This window comes from Barbatula barbatula (assembly GCF_947034865.1).
Source record: "Barbatula barbatula genome assembly, chromosome: 18".
NCBI lineage: Eukaryota > Metazoa > Chordata > Actinopteri > Cypriniformes > Nemacheilidae > Barbatula > Barbatula barbatula.
Window position 1 is genome coordinate 686,905 of NC_136781.1, and position 22,005 is coordinate 708,909.

Consider the following 22,005-nt stretch of genomic DNA (forward strand, 5'->3'; position numbering starts at 1 on the left):
AACATTTTCAATGCTAGTGAGATGAATGCAACAGAGCATATTCTTATTTGATCAAATGGACAAAAGACAATTGTACAGTACACACGTGGTATGAAACCACCATTTTTGACTGAATTTAAACACAACAAAGTCATTTATCCAAGCGACTTACATTGCATTATACTACACATTTGTTTCTAAGTATGTGCAATTGCTTGGGATTGATCCCACGACTTTGGCATTGCTAGTGCCACTGAGCTATAGGACATACAGTATATATTCCATTTCAAACATTGCACACAGGATAGGACATTATACCACATACTTTATGGAATCAGATCTAATGATAGCTCAATCTTCAGTCGTTGTTGGGTAAAAGTCAAGAGACAAAACTCTACAATTGTGAAGGACCAAACAGTCCCAGGGGTCAAACCCCCCAGAAGCACCCGACCCCAGAGCTGTCACAGACTATTTTTCAGTCCTGTCAAACAGTGAAAATCTTCCGCCTGCTTTCAAGGATCATTCCTTTCGAGTTTGCCTGAATAAAGATAGGTTCAAAGGGAAATTACCTTTCCATCGTGCTCTGTATTCCACATCTCTCTGCACGATATCAGGGGATTGTTTTCATTCCACGGCCGGTCGATGTCCAAGATCCGTCTGTAGCTGAAAATGACATACAATCATCTCGTCCCAAGACACGGTGCGTCTCAATTGTGCTCCAGAGCTCTGGGCTAAAGACATCTTTGGAGCTTTTGACAGTTTTTATTTTCTTTTTGAGGATTTATAGTGCTGGAGAGTCAGCAGTGAAATGATGTTTTCCAAGATGTTTAAGATCAATATGAAATCTAAATTTGCACCACTTGACTTACTGATCGTGATTTAAAAGTGTGCAATACGCCACAGAAAAATAATGCATTCTTTTTTGGCTGTGCACGCTATTTATGTCTACTGATAGCCAAACAGATATTGAAGCTTTGTTTAGTCTAGGGTTATAAATAATTTGTGTAGTAATGCAGTAATTTACTGCTGGATAAAGTCACCGTTCTGTTATAACGCCCACTTTTATGGCACGATCAATCGCGGATGCATAAAACAAATCCCACATCATTTCTTTTGGTATTGAATAACCTGTTCCACCTGTCACATAACATAAGTAAACTAGGCTTTGAATGCCATTTTACACAGAGAATAAGCTCTGCTTTTGTTTTTATGACATTGATCAATACCTGCAGCAAATAAATCTTGTTTGTGCATCAAATCGCTTTAGCAAACCAGTTGTCTAAATGATAATGTCTTCATCCGGCCACGAGGAAGCAAAGTTAACACATCACGCCGGTGACTGAACTGATGTCAAGTCAAATAAATCAGTAGAAGAAAGTGAATGAAGATCTTGAAAAGGCTTTAAAGTGAACTGCCTGACTTCATTGTCTGGCACACACAGGAGACTATGCATTCGGTTTTCTGCAATATTAAAATTAAAAACCTTTCTGCAGTACAGACAGCTGTCTGTTAAATGAGATGAGACACTTGATAAATGTTTGTCACACAAACACACGAGTTACGCAGTTCTCTAACCCAAAGATTTAATTCAAGAGATTTCATCCAAATTCAACCAAAGTAGCAATTTATGAAGTACAAGCATTGCAAATATACAATGACCAACAACGCATCTAAATGTTGAATATTTTGTGAATTCCATGGAACATGAAAATAATCATTCAGTACCATGGTACTTGTTTTAGTAAGCAGACTAGAGGGATTCAACAGTGTGATGTTGTAATATCACTGTAAGAATCTCATCGAGAGACAAACCACTTGAAACCCCACCACGGGCTTGAGTGTCTCTCAAACAGCATCATTACACCCTTGTTGTATTTTAGGAAGGCTGTCCTGATCTGTACTGTTGAAATCAAGGTTGGAATCAGTAAACACAGTGTTTGTTGCAAAAAACAAAGGCAGACGGTTCGTGTTAGTAATTTAGTAACATTTCATACCTACACTGGCCTACAGCAAGCAATAAGCTGCCATCTTCAAAAATAACAGACCTTGTGAATGAAATGCAGGTTGAGAAGTATTAGTTGTATAAATAAACGGATACGTTTGCCCCAATGATTAAGGAGGAGCTCATCCTTCAAGGTGGCGATTCTGTGGCTTGTGAGCACGCCTAGAATTCATTTTCCCTTTTTCCACATCGATTCTGAGGGAAATTTGATTTAAACAGAGTTTAACACTTTAATTGGTTTACAAAATAAAATTTGGGGAGCCGAGGGACTCGAGGGTGGAAACAATGAATGACAGACACTCAGAAATCCCTGCGTGAATTACTCCTCTGAATTCAAGATTTATTTTCTTGCCTTTTGTAAGACAGTACAGTGAAGAGATGACAGGAAGTTGAGTGGGAGAGAGAGGTGGAGTGGATGCGAGAAAATACAGCGAGCTGGGAATCGAACTCGGGTTCCCCTGAAACACTGCCCAATAGGCCATCGGTTCCACTACTTTTTGTGATCTTCATCAAATTTGCATTTAGACCATGCAGGTCAAAAATGTTAAATAGTTCGAGCTGCAGAACCCCCTGTCATTCACACATTTTATACCTTTTAGATTTATTTGATCATTTTCTGCCACCAGGTTCTGTACTACTTCACCATGTTTAAATTAACTCCTTCAAGTTCTGCAGACCGTCCTTAAAATTCAACACACAATGCGACAAAAGCCTGCGTGATGACCTCTAGGACTCAACATGCTATGAACAAACACATCTACCCCAGCTCATAATAAAGCATCTCTGAGCTCTTAGATGTACAACACGCGTGCGTTCAAGCGCTTCAGATGTCGGGTTAGTTATCATGTTTGTAAGCTATAATTTCTGGAGGTTTTACTCTGATCTAAAAGCATTTGTGTCTTTTTAAATGTTAATGAAATGCTGGCAGACTCGGCCTGAAATCAAACGATCTCAAACAACAAACATCAAAACCACGTTTCCATCTTCCTTTCATCCCTGCCGGGAAACAGGAAATGTAGGACAAGAAATAAACCTTTAGAATGAATTATTATTTCTGAACATAGAAAAATGTTTGTACAGTTACAGGTTGAGCAGTGTTTGAAATTACAGGACAGCAGATTATTTTGGCAATACGAGATTCTGTCCAAACCCGAAGCATTTTCTGATAAACGACACAAAACCTTTGAATATGATAGCTCAAACAAAAGATGACTGTTGTGATTTACTGTACGATTTCATTCCATTCTCCTTTACTGAAAGTGATCGTTCCCCTAAAAAATACATTTCTGTGATTGTTTATTCACACTCATGTCATCCAAACCAGTATAGGACACAAGAGTTCGGTTACTAAAGTTCTGCAGAAGAAAGTCTTCATGTTTGAATGACATGAGGGTGAACAAATGATGAAAGAAATGTCATTTTTTTATGAGATTGACTCTGAAGTGTTTTTATATGGCGAACTGGAGTTTTAGAGGTTTCGTTGACGTACGAGCACAGCAAGGCTCACTGAAAGCCTGATCTCAATGTGAAGAGTCCTCTCAGCTCTTAGTATTTCAAGTGTGTGGTCCAGCTCATGGGTCACTGATCTCGTCGACAGACTGATGGGATGATGAAGGGGGCGGGTCAGATGAGCAGGGGGCGGAGTCTTCTGAGCCATAGGTGTTCTGGAGAGAGCGGGCCACGTAATTCCAGTATTCCCTTCTTATGGTGTCCTTCTCCTCTGCCAACAATTTACAGAGCTAAAAACAAATAAGAAAGAGTGAATGAGTGAGAAACAAAAGACTAGAACCGACATCCCCGCCACGGATCGACATGTTTGTGTGCCGAGCACGGTCCTGAGGAGGATATAAAGCAAATATCGTAAGCTCGGAGACATCATGTGTGCATATTTCACACAGCGTACACATGGATGACATCTAAACGCAGCTCTGATTTTTTCTCATGTAAAGACAGAGAGTAATGTGGTAAGGTGGTGAGAGCGCCGGCGCCCTCCCAGCAGCGCTAAAAGCCGTTCAGACTGGTTAAACTCATCAATATTCTGCACTTTACAGTCTCTGAAAGGTCAGCGATCGCTGTTCTACTGCTCAATGTGCGGAGACATTCATGAGACTTACAGAATCCCTTTCTAGACGCTGTTAAGAAGTGTGAAGAGTCGTGTCATGAGCTCTTGAGAAGCACACTGGAGTCATGTGAAGAATACATGAGAGGCATTTAAGACCCATTCAATGCTGGTAACCAAACAAACAGCGGTACCCGTTCACTTGCTTTGGTTTTCGTTTATACACATACCTGCCAATAGTTTTTTTATGAATAACTCTTTGTTTTTTGAGCTCTTATAACTCGCATCAATCAGGTCCTGCACTTGATCTCTTTTAACATCAGTCTTGCACATTATTTTCTCAATCCTGCGTGTTTTAAAACCGAATCAAAACTGTCTAGACATGCAAGTGCGTTGCTTCCGAGGGACACGCATCATTTGCATTAGGAAAGATTTAGGAAGGTGCACATCTCAGAAAACATAGACAAATAAGATCATTGTAGATGTTTGCTTAGGATTTGTAGCATTGGGATGGCGAGATGAGGGTGATGTACTTCTTTTCTGACGAAAATCTCAAATTTGACCAAAATCCATATTTTTCCGTAACGTTATCTTAAAATGAGACCGTACGCATTCCTACTTATTATAACCGCACAGGCCATATTTGAGTATTGAAGCGTCTTTTTTTTCTTGCCAGAGTGCGCCAGAATGAATAATTTACATGTTAAAATTAAAAACCACGCCACTACCCACTAACAACCACACACAAATATCTTCCTTTATGTTCTGCGGGAGAAAGAAAGTCATAAAGGTTTGAAATGACAAAAGATGTCCGCCTTAAAGTTTTCCGCTTTATTTATTTGATAACCTTTTGAAATTTAACCGTTCCTCAGCTCCCGTGGCATCATGGGATACAAGTGTCTATCCGATCCACACTCACGAATCTCAGGGGGATTTATCCAGGAATTTCACGCCTACTGATTTTTGCATACTGAGGTTTTGGACATACTATTCAAGACTCATACTCCTATTTGCCTGCAAACTAGAATGGAAGTGGGCCATTTTGGACGCAGCCTTGAACTTCATCCACAGAGGTGTTCTGAGTTTATTTTGAGAGCATTTCACTGTTTGTCAAACTGAAACTCGAAAATCTTCGACCTGCCAAAATCTTAAATCTAAATTAAGACTTAATTTGAACCAGATGATAAAATAACTTTTGAATTTATAAACATTAGTAAACATACTTTAATATTTACTATAGTAAGGTTCAAATATACTATAGTACACTAGTATTTTACGTCAGTTTATTATGGTAAATACCGTAGAATACTACAGTATTTTTTTGGGACAAATTTATTTTCTACTGTATAGTTAAGTATTGAAAATTACAGAATTCAGAAAAATGTAAAAGGAAAAAACGAATTTGGTAAAACTAAAAATTATAAGGCTTTAATTTATCCAGTTTTATAACGTTAATGTCCTTTTTCAGTTACCTGTCTATTTATGTGATGACCTGCACTTGTGTTTTTTTAATGATGATAACAGACGTATTCTTTATCTTTAATATCTTACCTTGATCTATCTTTATATGAATACAGTGATAAACATGTATATGTCAAAACATACCTCAAATTCCTCAACAGCAAAATAAAGTCAGATTACTTTTAATGTTCAGAGATCAGTGGTGTTATTACTCAGATCAGCTCAGTTCAAGTATTGTTCTCATCCAACATCATGAAGTTATATTGATAATAAAACTAAATATTAAGTGCCTTGACTTTAATCCTCAACTATGAGCAAGCCAAAGCTGACCGTGGCACGACACACAAACTCGACCGTTGGAAACAAACGGAGAAAAATAAACCCGAACACATCAATGCAGACAGCTCCACGACACAGTCTCCATATGCATGATTCCAACTGAGTCTGATACATGCGCATGGCCTCGATTTCAAAGCACAAAATCATTTTCTACTCCATCATCACGGCAACACAGGAAGAGAATCTCATTAACCTCGACTCACACATAACATCCGCACACACACACACACTTGCTCAGACGGCGAGAGAGAGAGAGAGGAAAAACACAGAGGAATACTCAAGAGACACATTATAGTGTTCTGTCCTCATTCTGTTCATCTGTGATGCGAGCACGTTTGTAACATTTCAAATCCATTTTGTTTATTGATTTCGAATCACAGATCAATAAATAATTCACATATTTTATGTCGAATGAATTTTTAAAGACAGGGGCTTTGAGCTACACACTCACAAGTCTGAAAATTTGATTCATCACATGTTGTCTGTATAAACCGTCAAAGCCATTTTGAACAATTTCTACAAAATATACACACAGTAGCTATGTGAGTGTGAACGTGTAAAACATTCTTTAATAACATTTTACCCGTTATACCAAGTGAATGATACGGTTCAGAGAGCTACAACACAAACTCTTCAGTTCCTCCAGTAATTTGTGCCTCCCTCAGAGACATGTTATGTAAGACTTGCAAGGTATTAAAAAGCAGTTTTCCCTCTTGAATGTGTGTTTTAATGATTACTTTCACATTAAATACTCTTTATTTATTCTAAGAGATTGTGAAAAGAGTCTGAAGTTAAATCTCACCTCCAGTGCTTTCTTAAGAGTTTCTTGCAGGTTGTTGCTGGAGTTGTTGGTCTCTAGAGCGTCTTCATACAGATCGACCAGAAAGGCGGTGAGATATGGAGAAGCGCACGAGTCCTGAATCTCTGTCACCCGTTCCAGCAGTCCGGGGTATGAGGACAAACCTCTGTCCTGAAGAATCCTGAAAAACACAACACACACACGTTTTATTGAAAAAGCAAACAGTCGTCCTCTCTTGAGGTGCATTATGGGATGTTTATGAACTCAACTGAAGGAGATCTCACGCGTGTGCTCCAATTCACCCATTAAAATACTGACAATTCAAGAGGCAGTTTGTCTACAGAATTAATTCAACAGAGGTAAGCAAAATGTTTTTTTTTCTTATGGTCGAGAATATCATGAGTGCCATGTAACAAAGATGCAAATGCATATACAACATCAAACACTAGACAATGGTGCCAGCTGCTGGCTACACAAGGGAGTGCAGACTGTGAAACTTCATACTTAAGCAAGTCTTACACTCACCCCTTTAAATAGTTCCAGGCACTTTCATTGTGAGGCGCTTTCTGTATTTGTTTCAGTGTGTACCTGCAGAAAGAGAAGCAGACTGGTTACCCACGCGTGGCTTTTAATGTAAACACAGTCAGTGTGTCATAATGATCTATGTAAATGTAAAAGCTTACTGCACTTCTCTGTCCATGACCGCACGGTCAGAGTATCCGCTGGTGTGAGTTATGACATAGTGTCTCTGATTCCAGGCAGAGTTATTCCTCACGTCGTCTTCTAACAGCTCCTCCACGTACTCCAACTCTCCATCCCACAGTTTAAACTCCTGCCAGGGAACACAAACTCAGATCAGTTCACTGAGACCGTCCGTCCGCTGCAGCGTATTTATCTGTAAGGGTATATGGATCCGTACCTGGATGACCCACTGTCTGTGCTGCCACGCGTGGTAGTTCTTGGCATCTTGACTGAGAATTTCTGCTACAAACTGCAACTCCTCCGACGGGTCGTGTAACCACTCCACCACCATTCTCCTGTGGTGCCTGCGGCCGTGGATATGAGAACGAGAATGAATGGAAATCCATGGACTGTTATAAATTAAGTCTGTCATAATTGTTTTATGTGTATGCTACAATAATACAACTATTGTTTTTAGGAATGTCTTCATCCGTATTTCATTTTGGATGAGAGTGTCTGACTCTGATCAATGAAAAAATGCACACTGACAGTTTGAGATGGATTTACCAGACTTGGTAGTTCTTAGGCTGATCTTCTATGATGGCTGTGATGTACTTCATCTCCTCTCTCAGGTCTTTACCTAAAGCCTTCAGTAAAACTCTCCGGTAGTGCCTACAGACATTAGACAACACATTCACCACTCCCTCTCTCTCCTTCTCAAGATCATCATGTATCTTAATGAAGGAATCTATCCTACCACACTGTGTAATTGGCGGCGTTGAGATCGATGGCTTCATCGGTCAGTGCAAGTGCTCTCTCGCTCCTCTCATCTTTCTTCAGGAGCGCCCGGAACATGTCAAACACATCTGTGACTGCAAACGACACAAGCAAACCGTTACGCTCATCAAATACATAAGAATCACTGAAACAAATAAAGCCGCTTACATTTTTCAGAATAAGCAATCTTCACCACTGGGTTGGGTCCGTCGTCTTGAGGAACCGGTTCTAGATCGGCCCACTCTTGCTTGTCCCTAAAGAAAAAGAGAGAGAGAGAGACTCAGGATTAGACGGGCAACTTCAGACAGGGATTATCTGGACTCTTTTAATCCTGTTCGGTGTATTATAGTTAATTCAGTGAAAACTGTAAGAAAGCATCTATAGTGCTCAATTTCACACAGTATTAGAGCAATGAACTTCCTAAATAAGATTAAAATGATTAGAAAACATCAATGGTGCTCACAGGGTGACAGACTCAATCTTTTAGTTTTTCGTTTCACACAGTTCATATGAACCATTCTGACATTTTGAGTCCGTTCAGGGGAATCAATTAGAAATTGACAAGCTAATCACATTAAATAACAAGATATGACATATATTAAAAAGTAATAAAACTGTTTCTTTAATCCAATTTAATTGTATTAGTTTGATTCAGTTCTGTGAAGTGATAGAATTAGCATCCGTTAACCTGCACAAATCAGCACATTAGACTTTAATAAATATTTGCAGCGAGTCAAATATAATCTTAATTAACATTAAACAATATAATAAATAGATCAAATGAACAAAAGTATAGTTCGCGGAATTTGCATTCATGACACTCGTTCACAGTGATGCTAAGCTAATCGCTAAACTCACTTGTAGAAAACATTAGCTCCTTTGAGAGGCTCTTCAAAGTCCATCTCCTCCTCTACATTCCCCTCTTCAGCTCCTTCCTCCTCCGGATCCTCCCTCACAGAGTTCGACATTTCTTCCACAGAAGACATTTAACAAAACACGCCGGGAAAACTGGAGAAGAGCAACGCTGACAGATGTGTGTGAAGTCAGAGACGTCAGAAAGAAGATTTCAAAATAGAAGTCCCTAACTATTAACACACATTTGTTGGTCCGAACGTTGAAGTTTACATTGAAGTCCATTACGGAGGAAAAAAAGAGGCAATAAAGTGAAATCAACATAAACGAGATGAAAGTTAAAAACAACTAGAACTGGTAACAAATACAACGGCCCCTCTGATTTCTTTAAAGAGACAGTACACACAAAAATTAAAATCGTCACAATTTACTTGCCCTCAGGTTGTTTAAAACGGTATATATTACTTTCTTCCAAATATCTTTACTTGTTGAACAATGTTAGCAATTTTCAGTTCTGACTACCATGCGTTACAAACGTAATGGTAGTCAAAGGTGCCCCAGGACGGTTTGTTTTCCTGGATGCTTCAAAATATCTCGTTTTGCGTTCAACAGAACAAAAACTATACAATATTTGTTCTACTATGGTAATGGATGATGTCCCAGAACTGACGTTTGCCAATATTCTTCCAAATATCTAATAGTAGTTCATTTACAGAGGTTTGAAACAACCTGAGGGTTAGTAAATTACAACATTGTTTTTTTTTGGGTGAACTATCCCTTTAACAAAGTCCGTTCAAAACTAAGTGAAATATTACCAAAGGCATTGGATAATACATTTTATGCTACGCAAATAGTTTAAAATTAAATTGGCACTTATCCCATTAAGATGAAAAAATAATTCTTGAATTTATTTACAAACATGTATGTATGTTTAGAAGCCCATATAATATAGCATATTCAGCAATTATTCTAAATGGCTAAATGTTTTATTTCATGGAATAAAACCAGCGATGTCAATTAATCAGAAATTGTAATGCTTTATTTAGTGCAATTCATACAGTTAGTAAAAACTACCAAAACAGTTAAACATACAAAATATATTTTGATATGAACACATGGGGGATTTTGATCATTATCGAGCACAAGTTAAGGCCTTTTCTCAGTGAGTACTATGGTTTGAGATGTGTGTTAAAGAATCACTGTTTGCCGTTTCCATTGATGGGAAGTTTCTTGAAGTCCTCAGACTCCAGGAGGGCTTTGATTTTGGGACGAGCGGACATCGTGTCCACAAATTTCTTAAGAGTGGGGAAGGTGTCCAGGCAGGTGGAGCAAAGGACTTTGAGATTCAACAGAAGGTCAAACAGGTTGTAGTCTGCAAATGAAACCTGTCAGGAGACATTCAGTTAGTGATAAGGCACAATACACACATACCCGGGACACTTCTGTCATTTCTACACGACTGGACATCTCACCTTATCACCAACCAGGAATCCAGATTTGTTTTTGGCCATGAAGGCTTCGAATTTTGACAGATGATTGGGCAGATCTTTGATGAACGCTTCTTTCCCGGTCTCCTGCAGAAGGAAATCAAGTCACAAATTATTTTTGGAGAAGAGTAAATGGCTATTTTAAAGAAGAAAAGATTCTCTATTTGGTAACAATAAACAGGCACTCACATATTCCTGATAGATCAGCTTAATATATTTCAGACGTAAATCTTCAACGCCATCACACATCATGTCAATAAGAGCAGCCTCGCTGTCATTCTTTCCATAAGCACCTGAATGAGAAGCAATGCATTAGCACAAGTGTGTAACACATGACACAGTGTTAGGTCTAGGGATACTGGTGAATCCAGTTTTAAAGTAGAATGCCAAATAAAACTGGGTAGTATGGATCGAAGATAAGATGCAGTAAAGTGAGAGCACTTACCATGTTTGCGACCCACATGTCTCAGCATGGCATTGGACTGAAACAGGACCAAGTCGCCGTCCTCAAACTTGGGCAATTGGCCAAAGACCTAATATAACGAAACAATTTTCAGAACAAGAACTTCAGATAAAATGTATAGGATAATGGAAGTCGCTTTGGATAAAAGCGTCTGCCAAATGCCTAAATGTGAATGTAGATATTCAGGGATCATGCAATCACTTGAATATGGAGGCAATGAGACCGGTAATTATTCATATCAAAGCAAAGGGTGAAAACTCACGCAGCTGTTTTTTAAATCGCCCTTTGACCACTCGTCAAAGGTCACCAGTTTCTCCTTCAATGTCTGGCTCTGGTCTGCCAGCAGGATCTTCAGGGCACCGCATCGACCTGCAAGATGCACATGACACGGGTCAGGAGGCTGTAACCATAGCAACCGCACACCAACAATAAAACTTAATTTAAACAAGTACGGTGATGCTCAGCCCGAAAAGTGCAGCTGGAATGAAGAAATGACCGAATTTATGGATCGATATTGTGGAGCTCAGCTGTCAGTTCCCAATATTGGGAAACACCCCGTGTGGGATGAAGCGCCTCCTCACTAATCTGGGTCAAATGCCTTATACTAGATTTTGATTGGATAACCAAGAGCGGGAGGGCCAGCCACAGATGATCAGCAGACCAAAAGAAAAGAACAGAGAGTGTATTCATTAATCTACGAGCTTTATTTCAAATAAGACAGATAGAAATTAAACGCTACAATATTACACCCGAAGATGTTTTAGACACGATCATATTTTAAGTGTTGCAACTTGTTTTGTGTGCAGACACATTGTGTAATGTTTACGTCATAACAGAACACTTTCCGGACTTTGAGAGTTCATCACGTGATAAGAAAGCTGCTTTTAACAAACCTTTCACTGCGAAGTATGTGAGTGTGTAGGGAGCCACTGCGAAACAAAGAGTGAAACACGATTAATGTCACTTATATGAACGCAAAACATACAGAGTGAATGTCAACATTTGCATTCTGTTTACTATCGTGTAGCAACACAACTGCATAAACAAAAGCAGGATATATTACATTTTCTATTGCGGTGGCAGTGCAACGACTTCGGGAAACGTCGAAACGTAGTCTAATGCACACTTATTGAAATGCACGGAGTACAAAGAGAGATATACTTACTCGTGTAGGATCGATCGGAGCGTAACGAAGCGTGTGCTAGTAGGTCCTGGTTTGAGTGCAGCAGATGAAGTGTCTCGCGCCGCCCTTTTATAAGCCCCGGGTTTACTGCTGAGTCATGCACGCGCTCTCTTCGCACGCACAGAGTGCGACTGCGTACTACGGCATGTGTATACTACTGCATGCACGCACAGTGTGCGACTGCGTACTACGGCATGTGTATACTACTGCATGCACGCACAGTGTGCGACTGCGTACTACGGCATGTGTATACTACTGCATGCACGCACAGTGTGCGACTGCGTACTACGGCATGTGTATACTACTGCATGCACGCACAGAGTGCGACTGCGTACTACGGCATGTGTATACTACTGCATGCACGCACAGTGACAGCCAATGTAGAGGCACTAGTTTATACTGCTGCATGCAAACTACTGACCACTGACCATCACTAACTCATGCAAACTGCTGACAGTCCAGGTATACTTCTGTAGGTACACAACAACTGCATGCATGCCATGACAGCCCAGTGTTATTGATTTTGAGCATCCAAAGGTAGTGCAGGTGTTATGGATACTTGATGAAGTGAAGTTAATTCTCCATCCAACATATAAGAACATAAATGATGGCATACTGCACAGCTGGAATGTCTCGGGTGTCATGCAATGATAATGTCACAGGGTGTGCCGGGAATCTGTATGTGACTCCACGCAAGCTTTCTTTTGGCTATTCCCTAAATAAATATGCATGTGATGTTTAATATAACCATAACCTGTTTATCATACATGTTATAATTGTATAAAAGTACAATTTCACAAAGAAACACATGCACAGCTGGTAAAACAATACACGAAGAAACAGATGTCACTGTGTTTACATTTACATTTATTCATTTGGCAGACGCTTTTATCCAAAGTGACTTACAAGTAGTTTTATACAGTGGCACATTACTGCAGAGCAATCAGGGGTAAGGTGTCTTGCTCAAGGGCCCTTCAGTCATGACCTGCTGACACTGAGATTAGAACCGATTATTTGAATCATACACGGTAGGAACACATGAAGATAGTAAAAAAGTTTGAAAGTATCTGGTGGATTAAAGTATTTGCCAAACGTATACATGTAAATCACCTATTGTGATGATAAGTGCTCAATAAACTGTAGTTGCTTTAAAGTATTTACAAACATAATGCATATGTGTTTAATAGTCGATGTACTGTAGCAGATCAACCCAATCATGAAGTATTAAAAATGAAACACGCTAAAACATTTTTTGCTCTTAAGAATGTTATATTTAAACTATTTAAATGGTGAAATTTATTATTTTATGTAATTCAAAAATTCTCAAAACTGAAAGAACGGCATTGACACAGTTCATCCGAAATTGTAATGCTTTATTTATTGCAATTTAGATGTCAGTTAGTAAAAACATAATATATATTGATATGAACACAAGGCCTTTTCTCAGTGAGTACTATGGTTTGAGATGCGTGTTAAAGAATCACTGTTTGCCGTTTCCATTGATGGGAAGTTTCTTGAAGTCCTCAGACTCCAGGAGGGCTTTGATTTTGGGACGAGCGGACATCGTGTCCACAAATTTCTTAAGAGTGGGGAAGGTGTCCAGGCAGGTGGAGCAAAGGACTTTGAGATTCAACAGAAGGTCAAACAGGTTGTAGTCTGCAAATGAAACCTGTCAGGAGACATTCAGTTAGTGATAAGGCACAATACACACATACCCGGGACACTTCTGTCATTTCTACACGACTGGACATCTCACCTTATCACCAACCAGGAATCCAGATTTGTTTTTGGCCATGAAGGCTTCGAATTTTGACAGATGATTGGGCAGATCTTTGATGAACGCTTCTTTCCCGGTCTCCTGCAGAAGGAAATCAAGTCACAAATTATTTTTGGAGTAAATGGCTATTTTAAAGAAGAACAGATTGTCTATTTGGTAACAATAAACAGGCACTCACATATTCCTGATAGATCAGCTTAATATATTTTGTGCGTAAATCTTCAACCCCGTCATACATCATGTCAATATGAGCAGCCTCGCTGTCATTCTTTCCATAAGCACCTGAATGAGAAACAATGCATTAGCACAAGTGTGTAACACATGACACACTAGTTCTAAGACAGCCATGTCTAGGGATACTTGTGAATAAATAGTTTAAAAGGTAGGAACCAAAATAAAACATTTATTTATGTCCCTTTAAATCTGGATATTCCAATCATGCAGAAAATATACACAACTGTTTAAGAGATGCTGGTTTTATTCAAATGCAGTAAAGTGGGAACACTTACCATGTTTGCGACCCAAATGTCTCATCATGGCAGTGGACTGAAACAGGACCAAGTCCCCGTCCTCAAACTTGGGCAATTGGCCAAAGACCTTAAATAACATTGAGCAATTTTCAGACTAAGATCTTTATCTCATGATCATCCACTGAGACTGTTGAGGGTGAAAACTCACGCAGCTGCTTTTTAAATCGCCCTTCGCCCACTCGTCAAATGTCACCAGTTTCTCCTTCAATGTCTGGCTCTGGTCTGCCAGCAGGATCTTCAGGGCACCGCATCGACCTGCAAGATGCACATGACACGGGGTCAGGAGGCTGTAACCATAGCAACCGCACACTAACATCATGTGTCAGGGTTGCAGCTGACTGTGGGAATGATGACAATACTCTTTTCATACTTTAGGGGTTTATCATGTGACAAGGAACCGACCAACTTACAAACCTTTAATGGCGAAGTATGTGATTGTGTAGGGAGCCACTGCAAAACAAAGAGAAAAACACATTTAATCTCACTTATATGAACGCAAAACATACCGAGTGAATGTCAGTGATTGTAAAAGTATTTTTGCAAAGTGGTTACTATTATTATAGTTTACTAGATTGCATTAACAAAACCTCGGTCTGCCCATCAAAATCTCTATATGATATAATTTTCGCAATGCACAAGCATGTGTGCGGTACATAACCCATGCATGCATGAACTCATCAACAGCAAGTTGTATAATGCATAAGCTGATGTTTCAAATAAGGTAATGATAGTGGCATTCGGCCAATCCCAATGCACCGTGTAGCTGGCCAATCGGAGAATGACACAATTTTCACAATGATGAGCTTTGTAAAAATCTTTGTGTTTCAGAAAGGCGGGTCAAGAAAGGAGCAACAGTAGTGTACTGTATGTGAAAAAAAATTTAAACTGTAAACCGCATTTACACACAGTATAACACACAATTATATTTGTTTTAACCATGTCATACGACCTCTTTAATATCAAAGATAAACACACAATACCCCTACGAAAAATAACCATAGTTTAAAACTAAAATAACATGGTTTTACTTCGGTGAAAAGAAACAAAAAATAATGGTTACTGTAGTTAAACCGTGGTTGCTAGTAAAACCATGGTTGCCCAAAGGTAATCAATGCCCCCAAAAAACATGGTTACTACACTTTTACAACAAATAAACCCTGGTTCATTTTCATAAAGGAGCCATTTACTGTAGGTTACTGTAAGTATCCTTAGATAATTTTAGATAAACAGCAGCACGTAATGGCTTGTACAGAATTACATAAGCATAAGTAGCGCTAAAAAGTCTGGAGACTTTGCAAAGCCTGTAGAAGTGCAATGCAATGACTTCCAAAAACACACTGCATAACCCTTAAGAAAATGAACCATGTTATTTGTGATAAAAGTGTTTTTTGGGTGCAATGATTTGACTATGTTTTGCTGGTTCCAACTTTAGTAAAACCATGTTTTTTTTCATAAGGGAATGAGTCTTAGAAAATGTTGAACTGCAATGCATACTTATTAAAACACATGATGGAGAGTCATACTTACTCGTGTAGGATAGATTGTAGAGTAACGAAGTGTGTGCTCGTTGGTCCTGGTTTAAGTGCATCAGAGAAACTCTCTCTCGCCTCCTTTTATAAGAAGACTTTTTCAGGCACGCATGCGTTCTTTTGCACGCAAAGAGTGCAACCGACTGCATGTTATGGCACGCATAGTTCTGACAGCTCGCTAATACTACTGCATGAACAAACAATGAGAGCCAATGTATAGGCACTACTGCTGCATGCATACCACTGACAACTCACCTACACCATCGCATACATGTGTGCATTTGGCAGACGCTTTGACTTACATTGCATTACACTATACATTGTTTCCAATTACATGCAATCCACTGAGATCGAACCCACAACATTGGTGTTGTTAATGACATGGTCTTACCTCTGAGCTACAGGAAAGCTGCATGCATACAGTACATACTGCTGACAATCCACGTATAAGTTTGTACATATACAACAACTGCATGCATACTATTGACACCCCAGTGTTGCACGCATATTGATTTTGAGCATCCAACAGTAGTGCAGGTTACTGGATGAAGTGAATTGAAAATTCCTTGAATTGAAAAGTACATATGAAGAGTTTATTTCCAAAATTACAGCTAAAACTCAATAAAAACATGATCATATGAAAATAAAATCTCATTTTGTAAACAAAATATTCATATAAAGTATGATGGTGAAATGAAAATTGAAATGCATACAGTAGCTGCCTCGTGCATCATGTAACGATAATATCACAGGGTAATAAAAGTGTGTCGGAAATGTGTATGTGACTGCCACAAGCTACCTGATGGATATTTACTATAATATATGCATGTGTTGTTTAATATAACAACAACCTGTTTATCATACATGTTTATAATTCCCTAAGAAACAGATGTGCAGATGATTCTGAGCTTAGTTAAACAATTCACTAAGAAACAGATCTCATATTGTTTGAACCATACATGATACGATAAAGAACAAGTCAAAGAGTCAAAAATTAAAATTTCCCTTTGTTTCAGGATTCCTTTCAGAAAGGACAGAAATTTCAGAAAGTCCCTGTGGATTTATTTTATTTATATTATTTTCCTGTCTCAAAATCCCAAGAGATATCGCTTTTTGAGATTGAAGCCATTAGCCAATGAGAGCTGATTATTTTTACAACCTTCTTGTTCATTGTCTTGAATTTCCTTCAATTATCCATAAAGATATTTTTGTGAGTGGATGCAGCAAAATAGCAAACAATATTGGCCAGAAACATGCCAACATGCTTTGCTTGCTGCTGCCGCTTTTTGGGAATTACGTTACCCACTCAAGTTTGGTATTTATGTAAAGCTTAGAATTTCATCGACTCTGCACAACGTCATTACAGCGGTAAGCCAACAGAATGCGTTACAACAAACCTGTTTCTTCTTAGCAGTGGTCTTTTACAACGCCTCTGATTAATAACTTTAAAGACGATTTTCTCAATGTTTCGATTTTTGCACCCTCAGCGTCCAGATTTTCAAAAAGTTGTATCTCGGCCAAATATTGTTCTATCCTAACAAACCATAGATCGACGGAAAGCTTATTTATTTACCTTTCAGATGATGTAAAAATCTAAATTTAGAAAAATTCACGTTTAAAGTTGGCATGGAATAAAAATATCGATTGTCTTTATTCCGTATCATGACGAATACTGAAGTTAAACGACTTCTGAAATAAGGAAAAATGTAAGGCGGGACTTGATTTCATCCACGGACAACTGATTGAATTGTTGAAAGATGATTTAAACGCCAGTTTGCAATCTGTCAGTCATTGGAGCCCCGCCCTATTCCTTGTGACCAGAATAGAAGAGAGGTCGATTAGAGAGGGGGAGGAGTTTAACGTTTTTGATTAAAGATTACAAGTGCAAATTAATTTTAAAAAAAGTTTGCAGAAATACATTTTTTATAATAAATACTGCAACACTGTGTAACATAATTATAATTATATTTTTTTTTATTTCATGCCGACTTTAAGACTGGTTTTGTTGTCAAGGATCACATATAGTGTTTTGTTGTGGAGGATCACCTCACATGTTTCTCAGAGCAAGAGAAGTATGTTATCATATTTTCATTCCGTTAGTAGGGCAAACTTTTTGCAAACACTACAGATGTGCGTAAACAAGCTGAACTTAATTATTGTTTTGGTTTAGATGTTGTCAAAGCCTTTATGCATAGCTTGTTTTAGCATTTCTCACCATCTCCAAGGAGCTTGTTACTCATCCCACCAGGGAAACATGCGAGCACTGGAGATTACAGCTCACCACATAAACAAACTAAACACTTTCAGAGGTTCATGGGTCTGATTTCCAGAGAACACACCTACTGAACACATTACAAAATGTATAATGAATACACTCTCAGTCACTTTAGATATGGGCTGTAGATTATCTTTTGACATGTCACCCCATAGGAACCGGTTCTTCCGGTTCAGCTCTTTGTGTAGGGAAAGTTAAGTTAATTGTTCTGTTCCGGTAGTGAATTCTGTAGCTTGTGTTTGTAAGTGGATTTGTAACGGATGTTTTTTAATAAATTAACCAGTAAAGCCGATAGGAGTTATTATCAGAACACGTCGTAGTATCTGAGATAAAAAACGTTTTATAAATATTCAAATCTTCCATGAAACAGTTTGCTTGAGTATAGCCGGTTACTCAGCCTATCGTCTTGCATTGTTTGGAAAACAACACAGTGAAAGTGTCAACTTCCGTATTCATGATAAAGGAGCTTCATGTATTTTCCTAGAAGATCAACGAGGGAATCATCCATCATGTCAATCAAAGCAGAATCTCTTTCATTGTGTCCATACACCCCAGAATCAAAAATGTATTAAGAATAATGTTTTGTAGGTGATATTTTATTGGTATGAATCGGATTGAATGTTTTGCTTAGTTCATCTTTTTAAAGCAGACAGAGACTTAAATGAGAAGAGGTGGTTCAAGTTTATTCTCATAGTCATCTAGTTTGCGTCGGAGAGCATTAGTCTGGTATAAAGTCATGTTTCCGGCCTCCAGTTTAGGCAACTGGCCAAAAACCTGTTTCAACAACACATGCACAAACAGGATTTATGATAGAACTGTAGACACACGTGATTTAAACCTGATAAAGTGCACCTGTAAAACTTTTCGTTTACATAACAAGAAAGGTGACCTAAGATATTTTGTCTTGTTTTATGAAAGAAAATATAAGAACTAAGTCAATTTGTGTTTAATTTTTTTTTTATTGAATCTACAGTAAGTTACTGGCAAACCTGTTGCAAAGCAAAGTTTCACAGTGTGTGTAATGCAATTTTATTAACTGTAGTATCAGCCAAAAAACAATACAGTCATAATAAAATAATTTCTTGTTTCCAAGCATTGCTCTTTTGTTTGAGCACCCTGTCCAGTTCGACATAGCAACACTGGCTCACACAATGGCGTGCGTTTAAGGCGGGTCCATCTGTTTGTCTGGTAACACTTTACAATAAAGTGCCATTTAATGCATTATCTAACACAAACTATACTTCTACAGCGTTTATTAATATTAATTCATGTTCATTTCAGCATTTACTAACGTTGTCACTGTTAACATTAGTCAATGCACCATGAATAACTGTATTAACATGAACTAACATTGAAAAGGAATAATAAATGCTGAAAAACGAAATTGTTGGTTGTAAACCCTGTAGAGATTTGGTATATTCAGATGGTCGCTAGATTTGTTGCTAGCCGCTTTTTGGAAAATATCTCGCTTGGCAACACAGGAAGTTGCGCAGAGCCGTTTTCCTCGAGTCCTGTGCTCTCCGCTATGATTGGTTGAACGTAATGACAACTCAAGTGAGAGGGACAGCGCTGCCAAGAGAGTCTCAAAATACGCACACACAGAAATCCAAGGCGATTCACACATGAGTGACGATTGGCACATTCCATGATACATTGTGTTTGATGTGTGAATGATTAATGAGATTAAAATGGCTTCTTTGTTAGATTAATCATCAACTATGAGAGCTGTTATTTTTATGTTGTCGGTTACTCACACAGGTTTTCTTTACAGCGGGCCACTCCTGGCCGGTTACCGTGATATCCCCCCCACTCTTTACCCTGAACTTTCACATTTGTGCAAAACTTCATTAGGGTGGAATAAATACTCTTGTTTCTTGCGGCCAGGATCACAAACGTTTGGGTCGGAGAGAACTGTGAGTGTGCAAATTCTACCTTTAATGATTTTTAAACGCATTTTTAGGTCATTGTGACTTGGCATGTTTCAAAAGTGAAGGGACGGACCAATCCAGTCCATGTAAAACACATGTAAATGTAAAAACATATCTGTCATGTCCAAATCAATCCATACAATCTACAAGAGTGAGTGTTTGTTCTTGTTATGTAAGAAGTGCTAACTGTAAAGTACTGTGTTGACATTGTAAATCAAGTTATTGCTGTACTGTTCTACAGGTTGAACCATTTAGAAATCTGGGACAGTCATTTTTTAAAGGGAAAGTTCATTTATTTCCCCTCATGTGTTTATAAACCCGTTTCAGATTCTTTCTTCAGTCAAACACAAAAGAAGATATTTTGAGAAATGTCTCAGTGGTTTTGTGTCCATGCAATGGATGTCAATGGAGTTCAGTGTTCTGCAGAAGAAGCTCATACAGGTTTGATGAAAGAATTCTATACATACTAAAACAATTCTATACATGTGGTTGGAAGTCAAAATAAACATCACACATTTTTTGTTGTAAAATAATATTCAATGCATTTCAGGGTTTATACAGATTATTTGATGGACACCAAGACAAAGCTGAAGAAAAAAATATACAACGCATGAGTGAAAACTATATATCTAATGTAATTTTAAAATGAATCTAAGCATTTGAAACCCACAGCACCAGATTTATTGATATGAATTATAAGTTTGTTTTGTAAATAAAAGAAGAAATGCTTTGTCATGATGATAGGAGAGAATATAAGGGAGCTTAAGATTCACTAACACGACACGCCCGACTATTGAAAACATGAAGGCGTGTATACATGTAGAAGAGCGCTGGCTCTTTTCTGTTCTATTGTACAGTTAATCGCATCAGGGAACTCGACGCTGAGTTCACATTACACAAACTGTATTCAAGAGCAGATGATAATGTTACAGTCATGAAATATTTAGTGCAAAAAACGTGCATCAACTAAAACTGAGTCATTTTTAAAGGTAATTGAAATCTCTCCTGCTGTCAATCACCGTCAGGTTAACTTCAAACGTGTAATGGTCACATGGTTTGATGATATATAAATGTACATGTCATTTTATTCTGCATGCATGTTGTTCTCAAGATATATTTCTCATTGTTTTCCACATGAAGCATGCACATTTAAAGTAGACTGTAACATTATATTCTGAGTCATTTTGTTTTGTTACCTGAACTCGGTGTCATGGCTTCTCTAGCATGTGTTGTGATAGTAAAAATGGGAATATATTTTTGAATATTTGGGTGCGTCATGAATATATGTATAGAGATACAGAAAAAAGTATTCAATAAACAAGGGGAACAGAGATATATCTACTGTGGATAGACCCAATTGCCCTCTCTTGCTCTTTCTCGTGTATGTGCATCAAATCCAATCTTTAATCCAAAAGAGAGTTGTCAGAAGTGGGATTCGAACCCACGCCTCCAGGGGAGACTACGACCTGAACGTAGCGCCTTAGACCGCTCGGCCATCCTGACTTCTAAACGCACTTCTGAAACTCAAGAACAACTCTCTGAGGTCCTCATGGCATAATTCATCAGTTCTTCTGCTGTCGTTTATATTGTATATGTTTTATTATATGCGACATGAACGCTCGCTGACCATAGATTGTAAAAAAACAAACGCGAGACAAGAAACGGAAATCTATTGAGGATAATATAAAAGTCTTCTTAAAGTCACAATGAGACAGAAGTTGCGATTAACTTCTTTTCCGTATCGTGTATCCGAGTGAAACGGCTTCTGAAACTAGAAAAAGCTTTTTAATTTTATGTCAATTGGGCCAGGCGTTGATGATTAAATGCCTCGCCGTCCTGCCTCCTTTTCGCTGCTTACGTCATATGTTAAAGAGTTGTTGTTGA

At 38.4% G+C, this 22,005-nt stretch overlaps 3 protein-coding genes and 1 long non-coding RNA gene across 4 annotated transcripts; 1 reads left to right on the top strand and 3 right to left on the bottom strand.

Moving 5' to 3' along the window:
* Positions 1 to 1,540: 1,540 nt before the first annotated feature.
* On the bottom strand, positions 1,541 to 9,513 carry fnta (farnesyltransferase, CAAX box, subunit alpha). The gene is made up of 9 exons (XM_079479516.1): positions 8,956 to 9,513; positions 8,266 to 8,351; positions 8,078 to 8,192; positions 7,888 to 7,992; positions 7,559 to 7,685; positions 7,323 to 7,471; positions 7,165 to 7,227; positions 6,643 to 6,820; positions 1,541 to 3,720 (listed from the first exon to the last, which is right to left on the bottom strand). The coding sequence occupies exons 1-9, from the start codon at positions 9,081 to 9,083 to the stop codon at positions 3,553 to 3,555; spliced, it is 1,119 nt and encodes a 372-aa protein (XP_079335642.1). The 5' UTR covers positions 9,084 to 9,513; the 3' UTR covers positions 1,541 to 3,552.
* A 449-nt stretch (positions 9,514 to 9,962) lies between these two features.
* gstp1.2 (glutathione S-transferase pi 1.2) lies at positions 9,963 to 12,284 on the bottom strand. The gene is made up of 7 exons (XM_079479517.1): positions 12,065 to 12,284; positions 11,793 to 11,828; positions 11,162 to 11,268; positions 10,882 to 10,969; positions 10,626 to 10,729; positions 10,422 to 10,523; positions 9,963 to 10,334 (listed from the first exon to the last, which is right to left on the bottom strand). Coding segments are annotated over exons 1-7 (627 nt in total). The 5' UTR covers positions 12,066 to 12,284; the 3' UTR covers positions 9,963 to 10,145.
* Positions 12,285 to 12,822: 538 nt separating this feature from the next.
* On the bottom strand, positions 12,823 to 16,049 carry LOC306907448 (glutathione S-transferase P-like). The gene is made up of 7 exons (XM_079479518.1): positions 15,917 to 16,049; positions 14,804 to 14,839; positions 14,538 to 14,644; positions 14,369 to 14,456; positions 14,038 to 14,141; positions 13,839 to 13,940; positions 12,823 to 13,751 (listed from the first exon to the last, which is right to left on the bottom strand). Exons 1-7 carry the CDS (start codon positions 15,975 to 15,977, stop codon positions 13,563 to 13,565), a joined length of 687 nt encoding a protein of 228 aa, XP_079335644.1. The 5' UTR covers positions 15,978 to 16,049; the 3' UTR covers positions 12,823 to 13,562.
* Positions 16,050 to 19,916: 3,867 nt separating this feature from the next.
* On the top strand, positions 19,917 to 21,486 carry LOC306907965. The gene is made up of 3 exons (XR_013787956.1): positions 19,917 to 20,106; positions 20,449 to 20,562; positions 20,672 to 21,486. It is a non-coding gene; the product is annotated as an uncharacterized lncRNA (long non-coding RNA).
* The last annotated feature ends 519 nt before the right edge of the window (positions 21,487 to 22,005 follow it).

Coding starts and splice junctions, on each gene's coding strand:
- fnta (XM_079479516.1), bottom strand. CDS start 9,083: ATGTCTTCTGTGGAAGAAATGTCGAACTCTGTGAGGGAGGATCCGGAG. Junction 7,686..7,887: donor CCTAAGAACTACCAAGTCTG/GTAAATCCATCT, acceptor CCACGGCCGCAG/GCACCACAGGAGAATGGTGG. Junction 6,821..7,164: donor GCCTGGAACTATTTAAAGGG/GTGAGTGTAAGA, acceptor TGTGTTTTTCAG/GATTCTTCAGGACAGAGGTT.
- gstp1.2 (XM_079479517.1), bottom strand. Junction 10,730..10,881: donor ACATGTGGGTCGCAAACATG/GTAAGTGCTCTC, acceptor CTTCTCATTCAG/GTGCTTATGGAAAGAATGAC. Junction 10,335..10,421: donor GATTCCTGGTTGGTGATAAG/GTGAGATGTCCA, acceptor GTCTCCTGACAG/GTTTCATTTGCAGACTACAA.
- LOC306907448 (XM_079479518.1), bottom strand. CDS start 15,977: ATGCACTTAAACCAGGACCAACGAGCACACACTTCGTTACTCTACAAT. Junction 14,645..14,803: donor CACATACTTCGCCATTAAAG/GTTTGTAAGTTG, acceptor TGCATCTTGCAG/GTCGATGCGGTGCCCTGAAG. Junction 14,142..14,368: donor ACATTTGGGTCGCAAACATG/GTAAGTGTTCCC, acceptor TTTCTCATTCAG/GTGCTTATGGAAAGAATGAC.